The sequence below is a fragment of the Perca fluviatilis genome, chromosome 15 (assembly GCF_010015445.1).
Source record: "Perca fluviatilis chromosome 15, GENO_Pfluv_1.0, whole genome shotgun sequence".
Lineage (NCBI taxonomy): Eukaryota > Metazoa > Chordata > Actinopteri > Perciformes > Percidae > Perca > Perca fluviatilis.
Window position 1 is genome coordinate 12,544,172 of NC_053126.1, and position 23,716 is coordinate 12,567,887.

Sequence of the window (23,716 nt, forward strand, 5' to 3'; positions counted from 1 at the left end):
AAAAAAAAAGAAACTACAGACTTCAGCTTTCATGTACTTACTTACTCCTTCTCTCACATATTGGTTTGTCTGTGCATGTGTATGTGCACACACACCCAAACACACACACGAACACACAGATACACACGCACCTGCATGCTCATGCACAAACACATGCAGCCATGAAACTTGGATAAGGGGGCCAAGCTTTGCAATCTTGGGCCTCTAAGTCAACAGGTGGATGAGGATAATTGAATCAGATGTGTCTGGAGTCTGAGGCCCAGAGATCAAAGCAGTGGCAAGTCAGGCCAGAGCCACACACACACACACACACACACACACACACACACACACACACACACACACACACACACACACACACACACACACACACACACACACACACACACACACACACACACACACACACACACACACACACACACACACAGAAGAAAATGAGAACACCATGTAGAGCCTCAGAAGCTGTAGCTTGGCTGATTAAAGCAGCCTGACATCTATACCCCAGCCTGACCCCCAGGTGCAGAGCCAGTGGGCCCAGGTCTCAGCCTCGGGCACACTCAGGAAGGCAGTCTGACCTTGGGACACAAACATCCCTCTGCCCCTGCACTCCCTCCAACATAACCCAAAACCACCTGGAGGCAAGATCAGTGGCGACACTATGGCCTGTGAGAGAGAAACGTGAGGCATTTATACCAGCGTCAATGACTGACTTCTGCAAGTGCAAGGACAGTGTTATTGTCGCACTTACCCAGAAAAAAGTAGAGGAGGGAGAGGGGAAAGGGGGTTGAAAAGTTTTCATATGTGAATGAAAATCACACACATGGAAGACAGAAGTTAGAGGACAAGACAAGAGGAAAACAGGGAGATACAAATTAGAAAGAAATGCCTAAAAGAGATGCTGGTAAACAGCATCAGTAAACCTGACACTAGCAATGCAGATTATCAAATTAGCATTTCAAAACCAGCCCACACTGACCATTTTATCCCTTAGGTCTTTATCATGATTTGCCTCCTTTGAACACAAGGTGACATAAGAAGATAGACAGACAGCATTCCTTTGCCCGAATTAGTGCTATATACAAAGCAGTGGCTCTATCTTGTGGCTAAATTAGGGATAGCACAGCAATAGTAGAATGCATGGTGGAATTTGCTAAGGGAATTTGGACTGATTTTGGGCATTTTTAACGTGTCTGTTAAACACATGCATTACAGCACATCCACTTCTGTGTGAAACAGAAGTAACATCTCTCAAAACATCAGAAAATCATCCCAACTTCGCCTTAAGATCTTGAACTTGAATTGGACTGTTTCACAAGCTAAAAGAAGCCGTGCCCATCACCTGACTAATGGCGAGTGAGACAGAGATCAAACGTTGCCACATCACAGGGAATCAGATGAGTTTCTCCATTTAATCTTATCTAAATGAGAGAGACACATAAAAGGACTCTTGGCTGGGCTAATTTTCTCCATCAGGAAGTTAGCCTGTGATCTGAGCGTCTTTCATGGTCTTATCCCAATCAGACACTATGGTACTCAGCAGTCTGCTCCCCACAAAACCTCTCTATCCACACCTTCTATAGCAGCGAGGAGAAAGGGCTGCGCCTTACTGAACGGAGCCACACTGTTTCAAATCACTTGTACTGTAAGTTATAGCATCTATATAATGCAAACAGATGCAGCCTTTTAGTCATACAAACAGGTCAACAAATACCTCACTAATGGACATAAGGTCATATAAAATAAAGTATATAAGGCAACAACAGCCTATGTTGAATCAAATTAATTGATTCAAACATATTTATGAAAACATGAATTCCACTCTCAAGGAGCAAGTGATTTAAGTATGCTGGCATTTTAAATGTACTTCATTTTGTCGTTTTCAAGTGTTAAGGTACAAACTCAGAACAGAATAAAAATATGTTCTGCTAGTGGTACATGGGAAAGATAATGCAAGTTAAAGTGTGACAAATATTTAAAGACTAGACCTAATGATGACTTTCTAAGAATCAAATATTCTACAACCCCCCCTGCCCCAAGAGTAAAATCTGAATTAGATATGGCAGCAGTGGGCCTGTACTCTTTCTTACACAGTGCCCCGGTGGATATTAAGCTCTCTTTACTACACTTACAGTGCTTTTTATGATGATAATGAGCATATCAAGCCACTGGGCTCTGATTTTCCTTTCCTTGTTACAGTAATTGGAATGAAAAACCCTGAGCCATTACTAACATCACTTTGTCAAGCGCCTGAACTGCCTGTAGTCAGAGGAAATATCCCTAAGCAAACTAGGATGATTTAGGGAGGCATGCTGAAACACGCGCATTTGTATGTGTATGCATGTGCATGTGTACCTGAGTGGCACATGAGCTTTCAGTCACGCAATTTTAATCAAGCAGCCCATTCCTAGATCCAAAAATACATATATTTAGGTATTAGACATTTAGCCAATGCTCATACAAGAATAGAAATCAAACTATTTAAGAAACAAGCTAATGAGCTACCAAGCCTTATTCTCTGCTTCCCTCTCTCCTCTGTGGGGGTTAGACCTCAGGTTGGGAAAGTGTAAAGAGGAGAATAATAGAAGATGGATAGAAAATACAACAGGTTCCTCATCCTCTCATGCTGTTTTGAAGTGCATCTCTTTGAAAAGTCAGAACGGACAGCTCAAGCAGACTGATGCAAGAACTTGGCAATGTCTTTGGCTTTTCGGATAGTGCTGCTAAGCAAATGCTATGGGCGATCAGTCCTGAAAGCTGTGTGTATCCAGCTTCATAGACAAGTTCAATGTTTTTAGTCTGATAAAAGAACATCAACACAGAAGTGTTGGATACATATCTTATGTGTTATATGTAGCATATTCTATATCTGACCAAAATGTGTTTTTCATCGTCACCGGCTGGAACAAGGGAGAGCTGTCTTTTCAATAAATCTATTTGTACAGTAACATAGAAGACCATACTAGAATGCCCATATTTTACTTTTGTTTGTAAAATATGATGCATTTTAAAAGAGAGGAGAGCCAAAAGCTCATTATACAGTAACAAACAACTGTGAACTCTTCAATAGTGAAATGAGAGTATGTTATTTCAAAAGAGAAAAAAGGTCCAAGGCCCTCTTCTTATGAAAAAATGTAAAAGCTTTTATGTATACAAAATGGCCTTCTTCACAGGCAGGGCTCCAGACTAACTTTTTTCACTAGGAGCACAGTGGCCCCCAACTGAAAATTTTAGGGGTGCAACCAGAAAATTTAGGGGTACACACCGTAAATCAACATGCTAACCAAATATTCACATTTCTACTAATTTCCACTGTATTACAAATAAACACTTTGATAATAGAAATTACAATGTGCGGTTTCAAATTTAGTTTCACATTTTATTGTGCACTTTTGAAGATGCAACATAAAAGGTAAACTGACAGCACATTGCTGTCATGACAGTACAAATATTTAAAAAATATACCAACTCTAGTCTCCAGTCTACAATTACAATGATTTCAACTTAAAATTAAAAATGCATTGTTTAGGCTACAAAACTAAAATAAAAAATAAAACCCCTCCCTCTCTCCTCCCAAACCCATCCCTACAACCTTGAGTTGAATAATTATTCATTTCTTACTCACTGTAACTTGTATTCTTGTATTTGTATATTATTATTTTTTAAATGACCGTTTTCAACTGCTCTTTAATGTTTCATGTAAAGCACTTTGAATTGACTTGTTGCTGAAAGGTTCTGTAGAAATCAAGCTGCCTTGCCTTACAGCCTCAGCCTGTCAGTCATCCCCCAGGGCAGATAAACCACAGTTGTGCCTGCTTGTCAGGAAGTGTACATCAACAGCACCGTGACCGCTTTCGCCTCACCGTTAATATCATATCGCAGCAAACGCTGTCTGCGTGAAGTTTTTAACAACTGTAACCACACTTGCAACCACTTTGTCGGCATTTCCGTGACTAACTGTGACTTCAACAAAACTGCAGAGTAGTTTGCTCCATCCGCACCTCTGTGTGTGTGTGTGTGTGTGTGTGTGTGTGTGTGTGTGTGTGTGTGTGTGTGTGTATGTGCGCGCGCCCCGCTATCTGTCATATGCAGAGAGGACAGATAAGCTTGCGCTTACGAACTCTCAGGTACCGAAATTTCCACGTCTAATGTGTAAAAAAAAGGGGGGAAATTAACTGGTCGCACATGTGCAACTGGATGTAAAATTCAGTCGCACAATCTCAAATTCTGGTCGCAAAATGCCCTGACAGGGTTCGTACACCTTTTCCAAGGTCAAATTCAAGCACTTTTCAAGTACTTTCAAGGTCCATTTTAAAGCTTTTTCCAGCACCTTACACCACCGTAAAATATATACCAATACATAGTCAAAATTAATTATTTTGCGTTTTTGTCACATTAAAAGACATAATGCTATAAACAGCCCAAACTGTGTTTTGTAATAGCAGAAGGATCAGATATTTAAGCAAAACACAAGTTTTATTTTTCTAAATGTATACTTTGCTTGCTATCTTACCTGCCTGAGTCAATGTAAAAAGAATTACTCCAAAAAAAAAAAATCACTCGACAGGTTCACTTCACTAACCCTGAATTATCACCTTCTCTTCATGGTTCATAACATAACATACAGTAAGACAGCTATGGAGAGGAGCCCTGAGTGGGAGGATTTGAGACAAATGGCATGCAGCTGGGTCATTCCGGGTCAAAATCCAGGAAAACAGGTGGTGCACCCTCTTAGAGTTTCTGCTACCCTTAATTTCAGTCTTTTCACACTTTTTTCCAAATCTAGGACATGCCGTACAAACTTGTAATGGTTCAGTCATATTGACATGTTTGTCTTCCACCCTACAAAGTTTGGGCTGCCTATGAATACATGTCCAAATATTGCTTCCCAGATAATGTGATTTTCAGGCTGTAAAACTGAAGTAAATTCAAGGGCTAAAATATGAAGACATAGGATTTGAACAGAAATATTTTACAGGCCTTGGTTTTGGGACACATTCTTGATATAGACAAGGTTTGAACAAAATCTGAGACAGTGCAACAACAACCTGTAATTCCATTTTAACCCAGAAGACTGACAGTGCACAGGCACCTGCCTCATAAATAGCCTATATTAATTGAAAAAGAAAATGTACTTCATTGCCAAGACATATACATTTATCTACTGGAATAGAGCAGTGTAAATATTGCATAAGGTCATCCTCAACCTTACAGTAGGCTACTTGTATGACACTCCATCTAACACGATTTCTGTTCAGCAATCAACGATTGTTGATACGCACCAGGCTAACGTTTGCAGGTTTTAATTTGCAGGTAGTTAACGTTACAGTTACTGTGATGTAACTTTGGCTATGTTCACTGTATATTCCACAAATGAACGTGCCATGACGGACATGCAATACTAACATTACATTATCACACCAAGTACTCCCAGTCACTTAGCCTGCGAATTCCTAGCTAGAAGTTACTAGCGTAAACAAATAGGCGCTAACTGGCACTAACGTGTACAGCAGGCTATTTCAGGGTGGTATTTCAGAAAGCAGGTTTAGTGAAAACTGAGTTTGTTAACCCTGAGATGAGGGAAACTCTGGGTTTTTGGTTTCAGAAAGAGAGGTAATTTCACCTTAGAGTCAGTTACTATGGTAACTGAGCCTGTGAACTTAACCTGGTCGGGAGCAGGTTTTCTTCAAGAAACCTCAAGTCTCCTCCCTCTGACACAGCGCTCTCTCATTTCCTCATTCATTCATTCAGTCTGTATCAGGCGCATTTTAGCACAGTTTGTTATCGGCATGAATAAAAAAAATTATGTTGGTTTATTAACCATGTTAGGCAGACTATAAAACGTTTTATTTCTCAAAACATGGCATTTCCTTTTGTCAACGATCCCGTTGATGAAGAAGCTGCTTTACTTCGCAGGGTGTTCTATGTCGGGAGAGGATATTGAAACCCCGACATTTTAATTTTCAGATAACTTCCTATTTGAGCAGTATCGTTTTTCTTCCCAGTCAACCAGTTATGTAGCCTAGGCTAGGCTACATAACCTTATCCGTCCTCATCACTAACGTCACCTATCTATGCTCTTACATCCCAGCAGATTATCTGTGTCGCATTACATTTTTTTGCAAACGGCATTTGTCTTTACAACATTGGTGATGCGGAGCATGAAGCCACTGTAGCAAAGCACCGTCAGAAGAGTGATTCGATCGCAAACGTTTTTTAAATGTTTTTAAAAGGAGTTCCACAGTATTGCAGGTGAATGATGTAAACCCTTTCAAATAAAAGTTTATGGATTATAATTCTGTTAATGATGGTGATGCAGCCTCAGAACGGGATTAGTAGGTGTAGTACTTTTTCGTCCGCAGTGTTGCACCTAAATGAAATAGATTATAGGTTCAATACCATTTCACCAGTAATATTAGGATATACTTATGATTAAATATGATATACACTATATTGGAATATACGCATTTACTCTAGCAGCAATTTTCTCCCACGCAAATTCTCTCTCTTTTGCAGCAGCTGCTGTTTTTGTTTTTTTTAAACTCGCTGTATGTGCGCATTAGTATTTCCACTGACCCGTTTGTTTGTGGTTGTTACCATGGTGAATCGTAGAATCATGGCTCCATTCATGCTGCCTTTTTATTGTGGTGGTGCACGCGCATGAACCTACTCTGAGTTGATTGAACCAACTCATATCAGCTGTTCTGAAACCGAAAACTCAGAGTTTCCCATCTCAGGGTAAATCAACTCAGACATCAGGGTTAGACTCAGAGTTTGTTAAACCTTCTACCTGAAATAGGGCCCAGTTGGCTTATTTGAAACTTACTTCATGTGACTCGAGAGCGTAGACTCGCCCATTGTGAAAAGCTGCATGTCTTTTTTTGCAGACTTTACAAGAGGCAACTCTTGGGTTTGTAGGGTTTGTCCCCGTTTAATCCATAATTTGTATTTTTCATCTTCCAGCCAACGTTCATTGAAACGACAGCCTGCCGATATTACGAATCCCACTATGGCCACGACAAGACCCGCCCATCAATACCATTTATTGGCCAGGTGTCCATGATGACCAATCGGCTATCCTAAACTCAACCACTCAAGGTGAAATGCCTTACCCCAACCAATCGAACTGCTTCCTAGGGCGGGTCTTGGCGTGGCGGCAGATCACAGTCACAAATGCACAAGCGAGCAGGTTTAATTTTAGGCTCTCCAACATTTTATTTCTCAATTTAATAAACCAACTATTCAGTCAGATAGGTATTTGTTGTAAAAGAAATAGTTACAATTTCAAGCATTTTATCCAAAATTCAAGCACTTTTCAAACCTTGAAAACACAACATCAAAAAGGAAGAGCAGAGAGGATGGGAGGCCAGAAACTAAACAGGGTTGGATTCAGCAGGAATGACTCTCCCTACTTCCTTTCCTAATCATCCTACTTATTTCTTTGTCTCTTGTCATAATAAATACAGTCTATGGATGGAGTTACAGTTTTTACTGACATTCTTGAATTGTTCTGTTTGGATTCAATCAGATTATAAATATTAGTCCTTATAACCGTGACATATACTTTTTTTTAAACTGTCAAAATTGCTTTAGAGAATGATTTAGAACAGATTTATCACAGAAAAATGAGAAATACTTGGTGGACCAAGATTTTATAAAATATATACCATATCGGTAACAATTTCTACGACGCCCAGGTCTATAATGCATTATGAATACATACTTATAATGCATTATGCACTTGAAGCACTGTATAAATATAGTTATAAGCACTTGTAAATATCCATAATGTTTTATAACAATAATCATGACACATTAAAAAGCATTTTATAGTGACCTAAGATCAAGTATCATAATACTTAATAATTGCTGGTCACTCACTGACATTTTTTTCACGGATCATAGTGTATCACAATTCTCATAGTAATACATTGTAGCCTATTATCTAAAATCAATTTAGTGTTTAGAGTGAGTAAAGTTTGGGGGGAAACATCACATTAATGAAATGTAAATGTCTATCATTCAGTAGTGTCAAATTGGAGTACCTTACCAGTATTGTCCTATAAACTATTAATTATACTCTCCCCTTTCACCTTTTTATTATTAGCCAACATTTGAAGTGCAGTTTTATCTCACGTTTGGTCAACTTTGCACATTTAATAGGACTAATGTCCCCAGTAAAAATACCTTAAGTACCTTACCCTCAATCATTAAAATATACATTTTTAATAAGAAAGTTTCTTAGTAACTCAAAAGTATTAGCCTTTATGATTGTTCTGATGCATTCCTTTGTTTATTCTTTGTGTATGTAGTAAAAACGTTGTCACCTTAATAATTTCTCTGCACTTCAAAGTGCTCATTTCTTACGTCTGTTATTATTGCTGGCTGTTTGTATATCCTTACATAAAAATAAATGTTATGATTTTTCACACTTTTCTGGCACTGAGATAAGACATGTTAAACCTCTATAAAGACTCGTAACGTCTTGTCTTGTTGCATGAATTCACAACACATTTAAATGAAAGAGTGATGTGGACTGACTAATATGCAACAATGAATTTATTTTCAACAGGAATATAAACAATACGAAAAAAGAAATAATCAAACTGAGGAATAGTCTCAGGGCCAGATGTACATATATTTGCTAAAAGTAGCGTTATCTGCGCCATGGCCAAACCGCAGAAAGCACACGCTGTGACACATAAGCTTATGTCGGATTTACCAAACCTGCAGTTCATCGGATAATCAGCGCCTTTTTCTGCCAACTATACCGTAAATTGTGCGCATTTAAAAGCGCAATAGAATGGGCCTCCTTCTCTCAAGTCAGTCAAAACAGTGAAAACAAAGATTTAGCGATAACATATATCTGCTTGTTTATGAGGTAACAGCTTGATGCGTGTTATTTTAGCATTAGTGGTGGGGAAATGTATACTGAGTAGTGCGCTGTAGCAAAGCATTAAATACTGATGCTATGATAGGCTGAGTGCAGACTGCGATATTCCCACTGCTGATGCTAAGACTGTTTGAAATGATCCTGATGCCAATATTTGTAATGTAGCGAGGAGTTTAACAGCTGGAATGGAATGTGAACGCTGAGTCGGAGATTCGATAACACCTGCTTTTAGGTGCGCTGTCACGGGCGGTTTTTGTACATACTGCAAAATACATAATTAGGCGCTGTCATGACCTGGCTAGGGTGGTCATAACAAAGAGGGAGACAACACTATGTTAAATGTTTAAATAATACTTTATTAAACCAAACTGAACCATATTAAACCAAATTAACTATATACAGAATGGGATGTGGAAATCAGTAGCGTCAGTGGTGTAGGGTGTGCATGAGAAATAGGTGCGTGTGTGTGTTGTAAAGTGTAAACTCAGCAAAAAGCAAACCTAGGACAACCTAACCAAACCTTGGTGTGCCTGTGAGTACAGCCAGAGCAGCGAGAAGAGACAGAGGATACTGCAGCTTAAGTGGCCTCAGCACACCAGACCCAGCTGAGCTGAGTTACTCTAATTAGTAACCTGCAAACAGGAGGTAGGGCTGTGCAATTAATCGAAATTTAATCGTGATTATGATTTCGGCTCCCAATGATCACAAAAACAGAATAATCGAGAGAAACAATTATTTAGCTCATTACATTTTGCAAGTAAACTCTAATTTTCTCGTGTTCTGAATAAAAAAATAAAGTTTAAATAGGAAAAGTATTAAGGCACATTTTCCACTGTTTTTTAAGTTCAATAATTGCAACATCTTTCCAGAAGTCAACGAGTAATCGTGTTAAATTATCGTGATTTCAATATTGACCGAAATAATCGTGATTATATTTTTTTCCATAATCGAGCAGCCCTAAGAGGAGGCACAAGTTAAGACACACCTCCTCAATGTAGACAGCAAAAACAATTAAATGACACCGAAGGGCATCACATCTCCCCCCCCAAAGACGTGGCCACAAGGGCCACAAAACACCGAAAATTGTAACCACCACCAAGCATACAAACAAGAAAAACACATTTACCAACTGGGGCACATGACAGGGCGTCCTGCAATAATTCTACTGTAGGCCTACCCAGCATGAGGGAACCTCCCCAAAACCTGCACTGTCTTCTCACCCTTGTCACACCTCAGCAACTGGATCCTCAAGCTAATTCAGAGGAAGAGAGAGAGCAAAACAGATTGGGGCACTGATGGAAACCTGAACTGTACCTTTCAACTTACCCACTGACCCGAGCCCACACTAGAGGCCATACAAACAGGCTTTTCTGAGACTGTGAACAAAGCATAGCTGGAGCATGAAAAGGCAAATTGAGTTTACCTTTAATAGCAGGCACTGGTCTTTCCAATGACCCTCATCATGGCAGTAGTTGCATATCGTACTTCCCTCTTGTCGTGCTGATCAAGCAGGCTTACGTGAGAGGCCTGGCTTTGCAAACTCCACGCCACTGCGCGGATTCATACTGCCACCAACATTACCTTTCCAATCTCCAACAGAGCGTACTTCACCAAAACTGTTCTTATGCATCAACACAAAGTCATCAGCTAACTCTGCTGCCTTCAGTGCGGTGGTGGGCTTCTGCTAATTTACATATATAGAAACAGATTGAGGGAGGGCATCTTTAAACTGCTCCAACATGATAAGCTCACAAAGACTCACAAAATAACTCACCTTGGTAGCAGAACACCAATGTTGAAAATGGCAAGTCAAATCACGGACAAACTCTACATTGGTCTGCTTATCCCCCTTTAACCAGTTTCTGAACTTCTGACGATAAGCTTCAGGAACCAACTCGTATGACTTCAAGACAGTCGTATAATCGAAGCCATCCTCACCACATATAGCCGAATTGGCCTCCTGGGCCCAACCAGTGAGGACACACTGAAGCATCAGCAACCTGTCTGAAGTTTTTTTTTTTTTGCATCGGCAACGTGTTCGAAGAGAGTGAAAAAAGAATCAGGGTCCCGTTCATTAAACTGCGCCACTAAATGCAAGTTGGCAACAATATCCAAACCACCCGGTGCAGAGTTCATGGAGGCATCATCATGACCCCCAGAACCCCCAGGAACAAGCTTGCCCTCTCTTATTAACTCCAACCTAGACTGCAAGTTCAACTTCCTCCTCTCAGTTTCCTGATGCATTTTCTCCAATTCAAGCTTTTCTGCCTGCCGAAGTTTCTCTAACTCAAACTTTTCCTCTCTCTCAAAATGCCTGCTATGCGTCTCCTGCTCAAACTGCAAAGCTAACAGCTCCTTCTGCTGCTCAAAAGTTAAACTCACCCTGTTGCTACAGATATGGACATGGGCACAGACTCATGGTGCGTTCTTTTTGTCTTGTAATCGCAACTAGTAGCTCGAGTGTGACGTCACATCCATGTCGGAAAACGAGTTACCGTGGGTTGTTGCGTTCTTTTTGTCACACAATACTACGAGTTGGAGAAAAGATGGATTTTTGTAACATTTTTAGTAACATTTAGGATTCTATTCACCCAGTTATTGACATATTACACAACTATATTTCACAGTTTGATACATGAAAATTACGTTTTGATTAACGTTAACGTTAGGCTACTGCTCTGCTTTCTGCTCAAGGCTCGGCTTAAAGCCGTTGTTGGCATATAGCAACCGAGCGTCTCAGCTGCACAAGCTACAAAATAACTGATCAGGCGGTATTTAACTCCTAATAAGACTGTAGCGACATGCCTATAGGTAGCAGTATACAGTGCTATGTGTACGACTTCTTCATTTGGTTACAACAAAGACAAAAGTGCTTAAAACTGTAGAAAACCACAATGTTTACTACGTGTGATGCACGACGTAGCCATCTTTGAAAGTGAGCTCGGGGTCCTCTGAGTTCAGACGACCTGACGAGTTGTAAATACGACCTCGGGGGCGTTCTTTTTGCAACTTCCGGGTCGTAACTCCGGAAAACAACTCGTAAAACGACTTCGGTGGACAAAAAGAACGCACCATCAGTCTCAGTTTAATTGAACACACCACATTCAAATAAAGACACCAAAACTCTCCTTTTAATCTTATCCTTATGACATTTCCCTGCAACAGCAATGTCATAATGATCATCTATCTCCAACAACTGATCCTTTTTACAACCATTTATAAAATCTCCTGTGGGTGCCTCAAAAAGAAAATCAGACATGGAAGCCATCATCACAAAGGACAATACAGAAAACTATACATCAACCATCACAGTCGCACTTTAGCAATTGTCAGCCCAACGACAGAGAATTTCCCCCTAACTGCCTAGCCAAAAGCTAGCTAAAGCTCAACCCTAGGCTTCGTGTGGTATTTGCGGTGGGTAGTTATACACTGCATTTACTGCAATAATAACCATTAAATGCATTCAATGACATTAGCCTGGCAGCCTGAAAGAGCAACCAAAAATTGCCGACCCTCCAGCTGCAGCGGATGTGCCCCTGAGACAATCGCTCTAGCCACTTTCCTACCACACTGATCGAAAAAGAAAAACAGACACCATCCCTGGATTAAAGCACCCTACAACCTGACTGAGAAACTTCTGTCCACAGGGCAACAGACAGTAACAATCATTCTCTGAATTAACCACAGACAAATCACCTCACAAACAAAGGCTTCCAACTAAACACATCTCCCAACAAAGAAAAACAAACCCTGCGAAGCACAGCTAAAATCAACCTTTAGCTGGACCAACCAATTAACACTAAACACACCACTACTAATATAACTTAATTTAACGAGCACCCACTTGTCATGACCTGGCTCAGGTGGCCATAACAAAGAGGGAGACAATACCATGTTAAATGTTTAAACAATACTTCACCAAATTGAAACAAATTAGACCAAATTAACTATATACAGAATGGGATATGGAAATCAGTAGCGACAGTGGTGTAGGGTGTGCATGAGTGAAATAAGTGCATGTGTTGGTGTTGTAAAGTGTAATCTCAGCAAAAAGCAAACCTAGGACAACCTAACCAAATATAACCAAACCTTGGTGTGCCTTTGAGTACAGCCAGAGCAGAGAGAAGAGACAGAGGATACTGCAGCTTAAGTGGCCTCAGCACACCACAACCAGCTGAGCTAATTAGTAACCTGCAAACAGGAAGCACAAGTTAACACTTAAATGACACCGAAGGGCATCACAGGCGCACTTTACGCTTCCCCTCCCATCTCTTTATGGGAAACTCCCACTTTCCCCTTGCGATAGTACATCTGGCCCTCAGTCTGCGTCTTCAGGCAGGCAACAGCAGCATAGTGTTTTCCTGAACCAACTGAAGAAGCGCTGGACTCCACTCTTCTTTTCAACCTTAACCTGGCTGATTGTCAGGTCATCCTGCGCTGCATCATGGGCGACTGGAAGAGCCTGTAGAGCCGCAGTCACAGCTGAGTCTGGTTCTCTGCTGAGCTCCTTGATCACATCCTCACCATTCAGGACTAAAGTAATGACTGGGGTTTCAGCAGGGGGAGTCATGGGAAGTGGTGGAGATGTCCTCTTAGCAAAGTTGGCCTTTGGTGCAGGCTGCTCAGCTGGTTCAATCTGGCTGATTGTCAAACCATCCTGGACAACAGTGATGGTAGGAGGTTCATCAGCAGGGGTCACGGTAGGTGTTGGAGCTGAAACCAGAACCGAGTCTGGTTCTCTGGTCATCTTCTCACTCAAGTCCTCACTATTCAGGGCTGATGTAGTCACTGTGGGTTCAGCAGGAGGAGGGGGTGGATGAGCTGTAGCCACAGGAGCTTTTAGGCTGGGCGCAGAGGAAGAATCCTCTGGTTCATCCAAGTCAATGTTTGCAAAAGATTTAGAACGAGTCAGAGAAGCATGTGGAGGAGACAAGAAAGAAGAGTCAGGTTTTCTGGTGGTCTTTTCATTCATATTGTTACTATCCAGGACTGATGCCGTGACTGGATGTTCAGTGGCAGGGGTCAGAGGAAGTGGTGGTGATGACACCTCGGCAACGTCTGTCTCTGGGGTAAACTGCTCCGTTGGTTCAATCTGGCCGATTGTCAAACCATCCTGAATGACAGTGATGGCAAGAGGTTCATCAGTAGGGGGAACAGAAGATGGCAGAGCTGGAACCACAGCAGAGTCAGCTTCTAGGCAGGGCATAGAGGCAGATAATACGGTTTCATCCAAGAAAATATTGGCAGCAGGTTCAGCGTTGGGAGTCAGAGGAGTGGGCGGAGAAGACAAAACAGAAGTTTCTGGATCTTGGATTGGTTCACCATCTTCCTCCAGACCAGGCTCCTCATTCAAATCTCCCGCCTGGGTGTGCTGGGTGCAATCGTTTTTGGTGCTTGAATTTGCAGACACGAGTATCAGTCTGAGGCTGAAGCAGCACAAGGACCTCTTTCACTGCAGCATCAACAATAGTGTTCAGCACCTCTGCTGCAAAGCAGTTAAGCCCTCTCCTCAGGACGTCTTGAGGGTACATCTGCCTAACCGTTTCCTGGATAGACAGGACCATGCTGTCTCTGATGGACCGGGAGAACCGGTGCACAGTGGACAAAGCAGTGGACACCCGGTCCAAAACAAACTTTGTGATACCAACAGCCATTTCACTGAGCTGCTGGGAGGGCATGTTGAGGAAGGTGCTTGGAGGAGGTAACCAGAAGCCCTGCAAGACTTTTGGAAGCACCTCCATCACCACATCTCTTGGGCCAAGCAGTTTGGAGCTGGGGCCGACTGCAGCTGCTGTGTCAGGCTCCTTCCGTACTCCTGAGCCAAATTAACAAACTTTGGATGTTGAAAACAAGGAGGGATGTCTTCTGGCAACTTGAGTAGCCTTCTGGCTTCAAACTCAATGTCTCTCATTTTCATGCTGTTGATTACCTCCCAAACCAGAATGAGAAGAGGCTTGGCATCTTCCTCATCAAAGTCCTCCAATTCAAACTCCCAGAGCTGCACTTTGCTTTGCTCTACTAGCAGTTCTGTCATATCTAACAGTGACCTTAGATGGGACATATATACACATGATATGTTAATCTACAGGACCCCATCTCTCTATAAAATCTTGAAATTGCAATGCAGGGGAAAATACATTTTATCCAACTTAATATAAATTGCCTCATTAATCAACTCTTTGCAGGTATAGGAGTCAAGCCAGGTGTTAAAGCAGACATATTATGCTTATTTTCAGGTTCATAATTGTATTTTGAGGTTGTACCAGAATAGGTTTACATGGTTTAAGTTTAAAAAAAACACCATATTTTTGTTGTACTGCACATTGCTGCAGCTCCTCTTTTCACCCTGTGTTCCTGTGTTGTTGCACCATTAGTATTTCAGTTATCCCTTTGTTAAAATTTAAGTTATAACCACCAAATCACAGAAATACACTGATCATTTTGCTGATTGTAGTTGGTCAGTAGAAGTCCTCAGGAATTAAGCACATACATTCAGTTTGGTTTCAAAAAGGTTTTGTACCAAAGAGTATGGCAACAAAAATATTTATAAAGCACTGCTGTGTAATTCCAAGCCCAATGTATCTCAGTGACAGTGTTTTATGACAGGACCTCACATAAAGCACACTGAGAGATCATAACACACAGCATGGGATGGTAGTGGTTTTACTTTTACACCCCACGGTTCATTGGCTTTCTTTTTTTCAGCTTCAGATTTGTTTTGAACTTCCAGACTCTTTTTCTTCTTGAGAGTATGTTATGCTTCCATTTAGGAAAGTTATATTGCCCATATACCGATAACTGACAGATAATATAGTATCCCCTGGACCAATTCATATGAGACAGTCGTCACCCTGCTTCTGTTAAATGGGACTCTAGTCTGCAGTGTAGTTCCATCCATAACTAAGGATTGCACGGAATTATATAGAAACATCTCTAGATAAAGGTTTCTGTTTGTCTATATATATGGTCAATCTAGTTGACTTTTAAACATCTGTATCATGTTCTATTCATGGTAGCAACACCAGTTCACCAAAAAACAATTTTAAGAAGTCCACATCTCCCAACTCCAATTCTGAATGTTAAAGCAATGGACTGTTAGCCTGGATGCCAGCCAAACTTAGCCCCGCCCACAACATTCGAGGTCGGGAAGTTCGTACTCACATTCTGACTTGAATCTGAGCATGACCATGTCAGGCTAATGGACTGTGGCCAGGATGGAGAAAATGAAGCTCCATTACATTAGGCATACGACAAGAAAAGCTGACCAATGTAAAAGTGAAAACATAAAAACAGTATGAAAATAATATGGCCATGTATAATAATGTAGTGCCAGATTGGTGATTTCCAATCAGCACACCGATGTACACATCCAGCCATCATGTCTTAACATCTGGCTCCTGGTCAGTTTTTTGTTCTTTCAAAAAAATGCATTACTATGTACCAGTGCACATTAATGATCAAATCTATAAAGATGAGAAAACATGTTACCATGTTTATGTATGTAGGTTTGAAAAAAAAAGATAGATATTTAATTTGCCATTGACAAGTTTTATTTAGGTAGTTTTTTAAAAGATATGTAGGACTATATATCACTGAGTTAATATATTGTAGTATATTGGAATAGTACCTGTGATGAGCTGTGATAGGTGTGGAAATGACTCTGTCCTTAAGCAGACTGGCAGCCAAACTGTCACCAGTATAGCCACCTAGCTCTCCTGTCACCCAGTCAGGCAGACCTGCATTGCTGTGCTCCACAGATTGAGCAGTCAGTGGCTCATCAAAGTAGATTGACTAAAAATAAAAATCCAAAAAAAGATATGAAGATTGGGTTAACTAAGTAATCAGTATTGCCTCTAAAAAAATGTCTCTTCATTTAAACTTGACTATAACAGCATTTTCGAAGTTCATTACACTACAAATAAAGGTGTTAAGTTATTTTCTACTAAATGGCAATAGTTCTCTTTCAAGCATTTGTTTGGTATCTCACATATGGGGTACGCCTCCCCGCGTATCCCTCAAAAGCACTTTCTCACTACGCCAGCCATGATTGGCTGGCCACATCTGACGCGAGACACACAAGGGGCGGTCCTCTATATCAGTGATTTTCAACCACTGTGCCACGTTGAGGAGGGCCAAGCAGGCAACCTAGCTCGCTGCCAGGAGAGGGAAAGCGTGTCCGCCAGACACACGCACCTCTCCCACAGCATTGGGGCCAGTCCCGGGAGCCTGCCGTTGCGGCTCTGAACCCAGAGTCACGGGATGATGTTCTGTTTCTAACGCCGCCCTCCACTGTCAAAAGCACAAACACGTTGTATTGTTCAAAGACAATAAAATTGTGCCCATCAGTGCATCCAGGCCGAGCCGAGGGCACTGCATGCAAAAGATTATGTGTTGCAAAACATGAAAAACATAAACAGCCTTACGAGCCCCGTAGCGGGGCGGGCTGTACACATACTCGTGGCTGCCGTGGTGCGGCAATGCTGCTCGCCGCAGGGAGGCAGCATTGCTCCACCTATGGCGCCGGATCCCTCAGTGGGCTCACTCGCGGAGCGGGTGCACCACTGGCGGGCGTGCGTGGAATCAAACTGGGTGCTCAAAACTATCGAAAAAAAGTACAGACTCCGCATCGCACATTCCCCTCCCCCCCCGTAAGACGCACGGGCTGTGGATTATATAGAGGACCGCCCCTTGTGCGTCTCGCGTCAGATGTGGCCAGCCAATCATGGCTGGCGTAGTGAGAAAGTGCTTCTGAGGGATACGCGAGGAGGCGTACCCCATATGTGAGACATCTCACTCATGCTATCAGAGAACCGGGGTTACGGTCGTAACCTTAATTTATGATTCCATGAAACAGTCATTCTTACCATGTAGGTAGGGAGTGTCTTGAGACTGCCAGGCTCCGGTTTGCTGTTGAAAGGCCTCTCCAGGACCCCTCTTTTGAGCATTTGAAGAAGCAAACGAGCGTGCATGTTGCGGTTCTTGCGACCTATCAGACCTGAACCACATGTGGCTGGGTCACACAGCTTCTTTATCCATACAGCACATCGCTGGCGTTCTGAGGTCCATGGAAGAGAGAAGAAAAGGGGACATGATATTATAAGTAATTAAATACATTTATGTATTATCTTGTCAGTTAATTTCTGGGAGTTGTCTGTCTCTGATCAATATTTGTGCACACCCTGCGCTAAACCTTAAACCCTTCCTTCTTTCCCTTTCTTAAATACGTATATTGTACATATTTGTTAGTTTCTTTTTATATATTTTTGTAATATATCTATTCTGTATTAATGTTCTTGACTGTAACAGTACTTTGCTTTGTTTATTCCCTTTTATATATATATATATATATATATATATATATATATATATATATATATATATATATATATATATATATATATATATATATATATATGCACCAAGGCAAATTCCTTGCAAGTGAAAATTTACTTTGGTAATAAAATTGATTTGGATTCTCAGACTGATCTCATGAAGTGGCGTATGTATGACACGCCAATTCGTATGCCATTTTGGCGTGTTATCAAGACGCATAATCGCTTTTTAGCGTGTTTATCAACACAATTCGCCGGCCATTGTCCTACATTACGAGGGAATTTTCGCCATATCGAGTAGTATAAAAGGGACGTAGGTCCATGTAAGGAGGTTGGTTGGGGTGGTGGATAAGTAAAACACAAGACTTTCACCCGGAGTACTGGGTTCGCGTCCCGCGTGTGGCGATATTCAGCCTTTTTTTTTTTAAGCCTTCCCCAATGTTTCTTTCCTAAACCCAACCGTTTATTGTTTTCCTAAGCGTGTTTTTGTTGCTTTTTATGTTACAAAAAGCCTTTCCATGTGTTCTTTTCCTAAACCCAACCTTTTTTTTTTTACATGCGTGACATTGTTCTCGCGATAGTACGTCACGTTCTCGTGGTAACACGCAAAGTGGCGACGCCACATGGTGGGTATGTTTACATCTGCTGCATACAGCGTAGACATACACGTGGATAGCTGAAAATGCATACAGATAACATGCCATTTGGCTTTAGGAAAGTGGTGTGTATGTTTACGCGAAGTCACGATGCCATGTTGGGATTCTAATGAAATTAATTTGCTTAGAATAGTGCCAGAAAAAGCACAAAACAGAGCCAGCAATTAAGTTTGCTACATCAATGTTTAAACTAGGCTAGATTTAGTGAAGATTCAGAAAACTTTATTGTCTGTCATAACAGAAAACGGTCTTAGACATGGCCTCAACAGACAGGGCAAAGACAGTAAACATACAATAGCTTTTAAAATTACATTATGTGTGCAAAGTGGCATAGTGTTCATCTGGGTGTGGGTTTATCTTGGCTTGAGGGACTTTAGCAGCTGCCTGATGGTAGTAACTGGAATTATTTATGCAGGGGGTGAGTGGGATATTTTGTTATGTGATTGACTTTCCTTTCAACTGCTTGGGTGTGATAATGGAGTTTGGGTTTGGCCAGTTATTTTACTTATTTCCAATGATTAATGATCCGGGAAAGCTTAGATTTATTCTTAACAGAGATGAAATTGAACCAGGATGAGATGTTGAAAGTGAGTATTGATTCAATGAGTGATTTGTACACAGCTGTTAAATGTCCTTCCTCACATCAAAGCCTCTGAGTTCCCCCAGCAGGAACAGGCGTTGTTGTGCCTTCTTGTACAGCGAGTCAGTGTGTTGGGAGAAAGACAGAAGGCTCTCAATCTCATTGCCCAGGTACACAAAGGCTTCCACCTGCTCCACTGCCTGCCCATTCACCCTCAGGGGTTCAAAGAGAGGGTGGTGGCAGTCAAAGGTGTGTCTCCCCCCACAGCACATCCCTTTAGTCTTGGAGACATTGAGCTTCAAGGAGCTCTCTTCTATCCAGGACATGAGGTTGTTCACCTGCTGGTGGTATGTAGCTATAGGGAGTCCTTGTTCTTGATGTGGGCAACCATGGCCATGTCGTCCCCATATTTAAAAAGTGACATGTTATTGCTATTACTGGTTATATTGTTGTGTAAATGGTAAATAAAATTTGGGATAAAACGCAGCCTTGGGGGAGTCCAGTGTTAAAAATCATGTTTTTGGATTTAAAACCATAGACTACTGTTACGTGCTCCCTGCCCTGTTCTCTTTCCTCGACTCTGTTCATCTCAGGTGTTCCCAATCTGTGATTGAGGGTGGCCCCGCCCCTGGATATAAGAGGGAGACAGAAATCGCTTGGAGAGAGATTGAAGCAGCACGGATCATCGTTGTCTTTTGTTATCTTTGCTTTTGTGTTTCATTGCTTTGAGGATGGAGGTCTGGTAGTCTAGTTTTCACGGCTTTGTTTTGTTATTAGTTAGTCTATTCTCTTTAGTTAGGGGGGGGGGGAGTTCTGGGTCCGATGGCCCTTGATGGGTTGGCCTAGGCTTCTTCTCTTCTTTTGTTCATTTTGGCCAGATCTCCAGACTCCCATAGTTTTGGTTTAATTAATTGTAGTTAATTTTTGATCTACTTTTACTACCCTTGGGTTTGGTGTTATTCGATGTTAATGGTCACTTTTTAAATAGTGTTTGTCTGTTGTGGCCGTAACAACTACTACATGCTGCTGAGGCTGGTACTATAGAAAGTCCTTTATCCATTTCATCAGTGTTGGGTTGACCTGTATTAACTAAAAGGCTGTTGCAGAGAATGTATAAATCGACTTTATTAAAAGCAGAGGAAAAAACAAATAAAATTTATAAAATTGTGAGGAGTCCAGGTTTGTGCTGTGTCCAGAAAGGTGAGACACAGTAAGCGAAGAGAGATGAAATGTATATCTCACCTGTCTTGTTGGGGTGTTTAAGCACATATGGCTTCATATCCAGTAGAAAATGGTCAAACTCAGTGTCCAGACTATCCCATGAGTCCTCGTGCTTGCTCATGGTGTCCAAGGACTGCAGGTGAATAAATGGATACAACGGTTAATAAGAAGTGAGTTGATAGCGTCGCCTGTGTTAGCTAGCTACAAGGAGTGCTTGTAGCTGACCTAGTTATAAGGAACAGGTAGGGTAACATCGTGTCACGTAGCTAATGTTATAACATAACATGACAACCACCGAATAACTGACGTTACAGTGTTAACAAACATTAGCTAAACTAGCTAGCTAACTAGCTAGCTAACTACCGGGACTGGGAGCAATTGTACGTTAGAAGCATTAGCAGACTAGCTAAAGCAGACCTGTAAAACGCTCGCTTGGTGTTATTTTTTAAGAGACAAACGACACGCCAAAAAGGTCACATTAATCATGAAAGTGTAACGTTAAAATTAAGACTAAAATGAGACTTACTTTAGGCACTGATTTGACCGCTAAAACGATTCAAACGTCTGCTGCGTCCTCACTCACGCCACATCCGGTTTCCGTGGAGACACAGCGTCTCCCCGTTGCCATAGAAACTACTCATGTTTTTTTTACCCATGTATCTCTATTTTGGAGCTCTATTTTGTTTCCCGTTAAAAATGTTAAGTTAACGTTAGATCTTTGTTTCTCAGTTTGTTTTAAGGCCATATATTTAATTAGACTTTAGCATACACTACGTTTTAACTCACACTAGTAACATCATTTAGCTTTTAAATTCACCATGTTTAAACTAAAAATAGAATCAACTCTCAGCCCGAGCAACATATGAATGTAACATTAGACAAATAAGGTTGAATATTTGAGATAGTTGCCTCTCCTGGCATGATTTTGACCAATGGCTATGCCTTTAGTCTGGCATACAATGTTAATCCACACGATGGCGCACAAAACTTAGTTTGTTGGATGGTCAGCAACGGATAGGGGGATATGCATGGATGTATTAATATGGCGCCTTGGTTCATTCATTAAAGAAAACATATATATTTTTACATATATACATATATATATATACATATATAACCTATATTTGTACATAGCCTAGATTACCTAAAAGAGCCTAATTTAGTAGACCTACATACAAAGAACATTAGTGGATGTGCTTTCATAGATACCAAATGTATACACTGTCGTGTTAATTGTGCACGGAAAATTAAGTGAAATATCCTTTTATATGTCAATGGAAATATTCCTACAGCACGTGAAGGCAGACTTCACCGACGTCACTTTGAATGAAAAAGAAGCGCTCAGCTTTAGTCCAGGCAGAGGGGAGGCGTGCAGTGCAGTGTGTCAGAAGCTCCTTCAGCAGTAGGCTACAGCATCGTGTCAAGAGCTGTGACGAGCCAAGGACCTCACAGAATTCGGTCGGGACAAAACGAAGTTGTGGCTGTATAGTTTTGTTTGCCCCCATTATGGCTGACCATCTTTTACATTATAATGACTCAGCTGGGGTTGGGAACCGATTCGCCCGCAAAGGTGCTTTGCGGCAGAGAAATGTGCATGAAGTGAAAAACCACAAATTTACTGCAAGATTTTTCAAGCAGCCGACGTTCTGCAGCCATTGTACAGACTTCATATGGTAAGCACCCCTAATGCACACCTGTCTACAGCCTCTGTCACTTTGTGATGGCAGATTGTGTTCAAGGACGTGATAAACTGCAACTTTTAGTGTTCTGCTGCAGTAAGTTTCCATTATAGCCTAAATGAGACTGCCGATACTTTCTTTTAATTGTGCGTTGGTTTCCATAGTTTTAACGAGCACTTTTGTGCGCTTAAGACTTGCATTTTTTTTTTTTTTTAAACCGAGACAGCAGTTTAAGCTTCCAGACTCATTAGTAATCAGTTTTCTATAGAGATTGGGTACCTTATTGCTGTGGCAGAAATCATTTAACACTTGTTTTTTGTTGCAGGGGATTTGGGAAACAAGGATTTCAATGCCAAGGTAACCCACTTTTATGTTTATATTGGTGAATTTATCAGTGGTAGAGTAAAGATTACCAGTGCAGTCATACAAATGTGTGTTGACCCAAACTCTACACATTACCTGTAAGATTAAAGCTGTGCTTCAAACTTCAAGTGCTTGTTCATTTAGTTTTTAAAATGAGGTACTGGCTAAAAACAAAGTTCAGCATTTGCTAGTAGCCTACATTTAGGTGGTGCCATGAGCAAATACTGTATGGAGGCAGTGTATCTAGTCATACTAAAGAATAAAAAAAATGGCTTACAACAATGAATTTTGAATAAAGTTTTATTTTTCTTGGAGGGCACATCATTCTGCAAGCAAGAAAGCAGAGTTTAGAATTTGCTGGACATGCATTGCTAGTTACTTTTGAAAGAAAAAAAATTCACCTGCAACTCAGGACATTATCCATGTTGTAACCATTTGACCCTGGAAGACAAACTGGATTAAGCATGGTTTCAAACAAGCATTTAGAGAATTACATTTGAAGTTGTGGACATACCTTTGAGGGTTATACACCTTTTGGGGCAGCAGATTGACCCTGGACACCGTTTGAGCTTACAGGCATTGGATAGGGAAACACTGGCATGTACCTGGCCTTCTGGTAGCCATTACTGGACTTTCCATAGCTTGGAGGAGGAAGGATCGGTTTACGCACTCTCGGGTTAACCACGTTTTGAGAGCCGACAAATTGTTTTTGTGGAATCCAAAAACCCTTCAAGCCCATTTGGGCACCGACATTAGTTGGGTTCCTGGGGAATGAGGGTCCCCCTAGTGAGGCGGCATTTCCAGTTGAAAACCCCTTGCTCATGTAATTAGCTTGGCTATACCCTCCTGCAGTATTGGAAGGCCCAGTTGTCTCGGATGGATATTGAAAGACTTCTTCAAATACAAGATGAGGAATGTTACTTGCACCATCTCTACTGGAGCCAGAGTTAAAGTCTGGGGAACCAAAACCAGAGTCAACCACACCATAGTCC

General features: G+C 41.3%; 2 protein-coding genes and 1 long non-coding RNA gene across 7 annotated transcripts in view; 1 reads left to right on the plus strand and 2 right to left on the minus strand.

Moving 5' to 3' along the window:
- The window catches only part of cep112 (centrosomal protein 112), a 137,968-nt gene extending 116,668 nt beyond the window's left edge, over positions 1-21,300 (minus strand). For 3 of the 4 annotated variants that reach the window (XR_005641884.1, XM_039825065.1, XM_039825063.1), the window contains exons 1-4: positions 21,209-21,300; positions 20,704-20,815; positions 17,758-17,948; positions 16,521-16,684 (exon numbers count right to left, since the gene is read on the minus strand). Coding sequence is in view for 3 of the 4 variants with exons in the window: in XM_039825065.1 (XP_039680999.1) it covers positions 16,521-16,684; positions 17,758-17,948; positions 20,704-20,803 (455 nt within the window). In the remaining variant the exon portion in view is untranslated. Of the gene's footprint in view, positions 1-16,520; positions 16,685-17,757; positions 17,949-20,703; positions 20,816-21,099; positions 21,159-21,208 lie in introns of those variants that run through there. The other variant, XM_039825064.1, reaches the window with a different exon arrangement.
- An 888-nt stretch (positions 21,301-22,188) lies between these two features.
- The window catches only part of si:ch73-374l24.1 (protein kinase C alpha type), a 118,059-nt gene continuing 116,531 nt past the window's right edge, over positions 22,189-23,716 (plus strand). For both annotated transcript variants that reach the window (XM_039825102.1, XM_039825103.1), the window contains exons 1-2: positions 22,189-22,355; positions 22,687-22,718. In XM_039825102.1, the coding sequence (XP_039681036.1) occupies positions 22,189-22,355; positions 22,687-22,718 (199 nt within the window). The remainder of the gene's footprint in view (positions 22,356-22,686; positions 22,719-23,716) is intronic.
- Positions 23,007-23,639, minus strand: LOC120574719. The gene is made up of 3 exons (XR_005641891.1): positions 23,239-23,639; positions 23,126-23,165; positions 23,007-23,050 (listed from the first exon to the last, which is right to left on the minus strand). It is a non-coding gene; the product is annotated as an uncharacterized LOC120574719 (long non-coding RNA).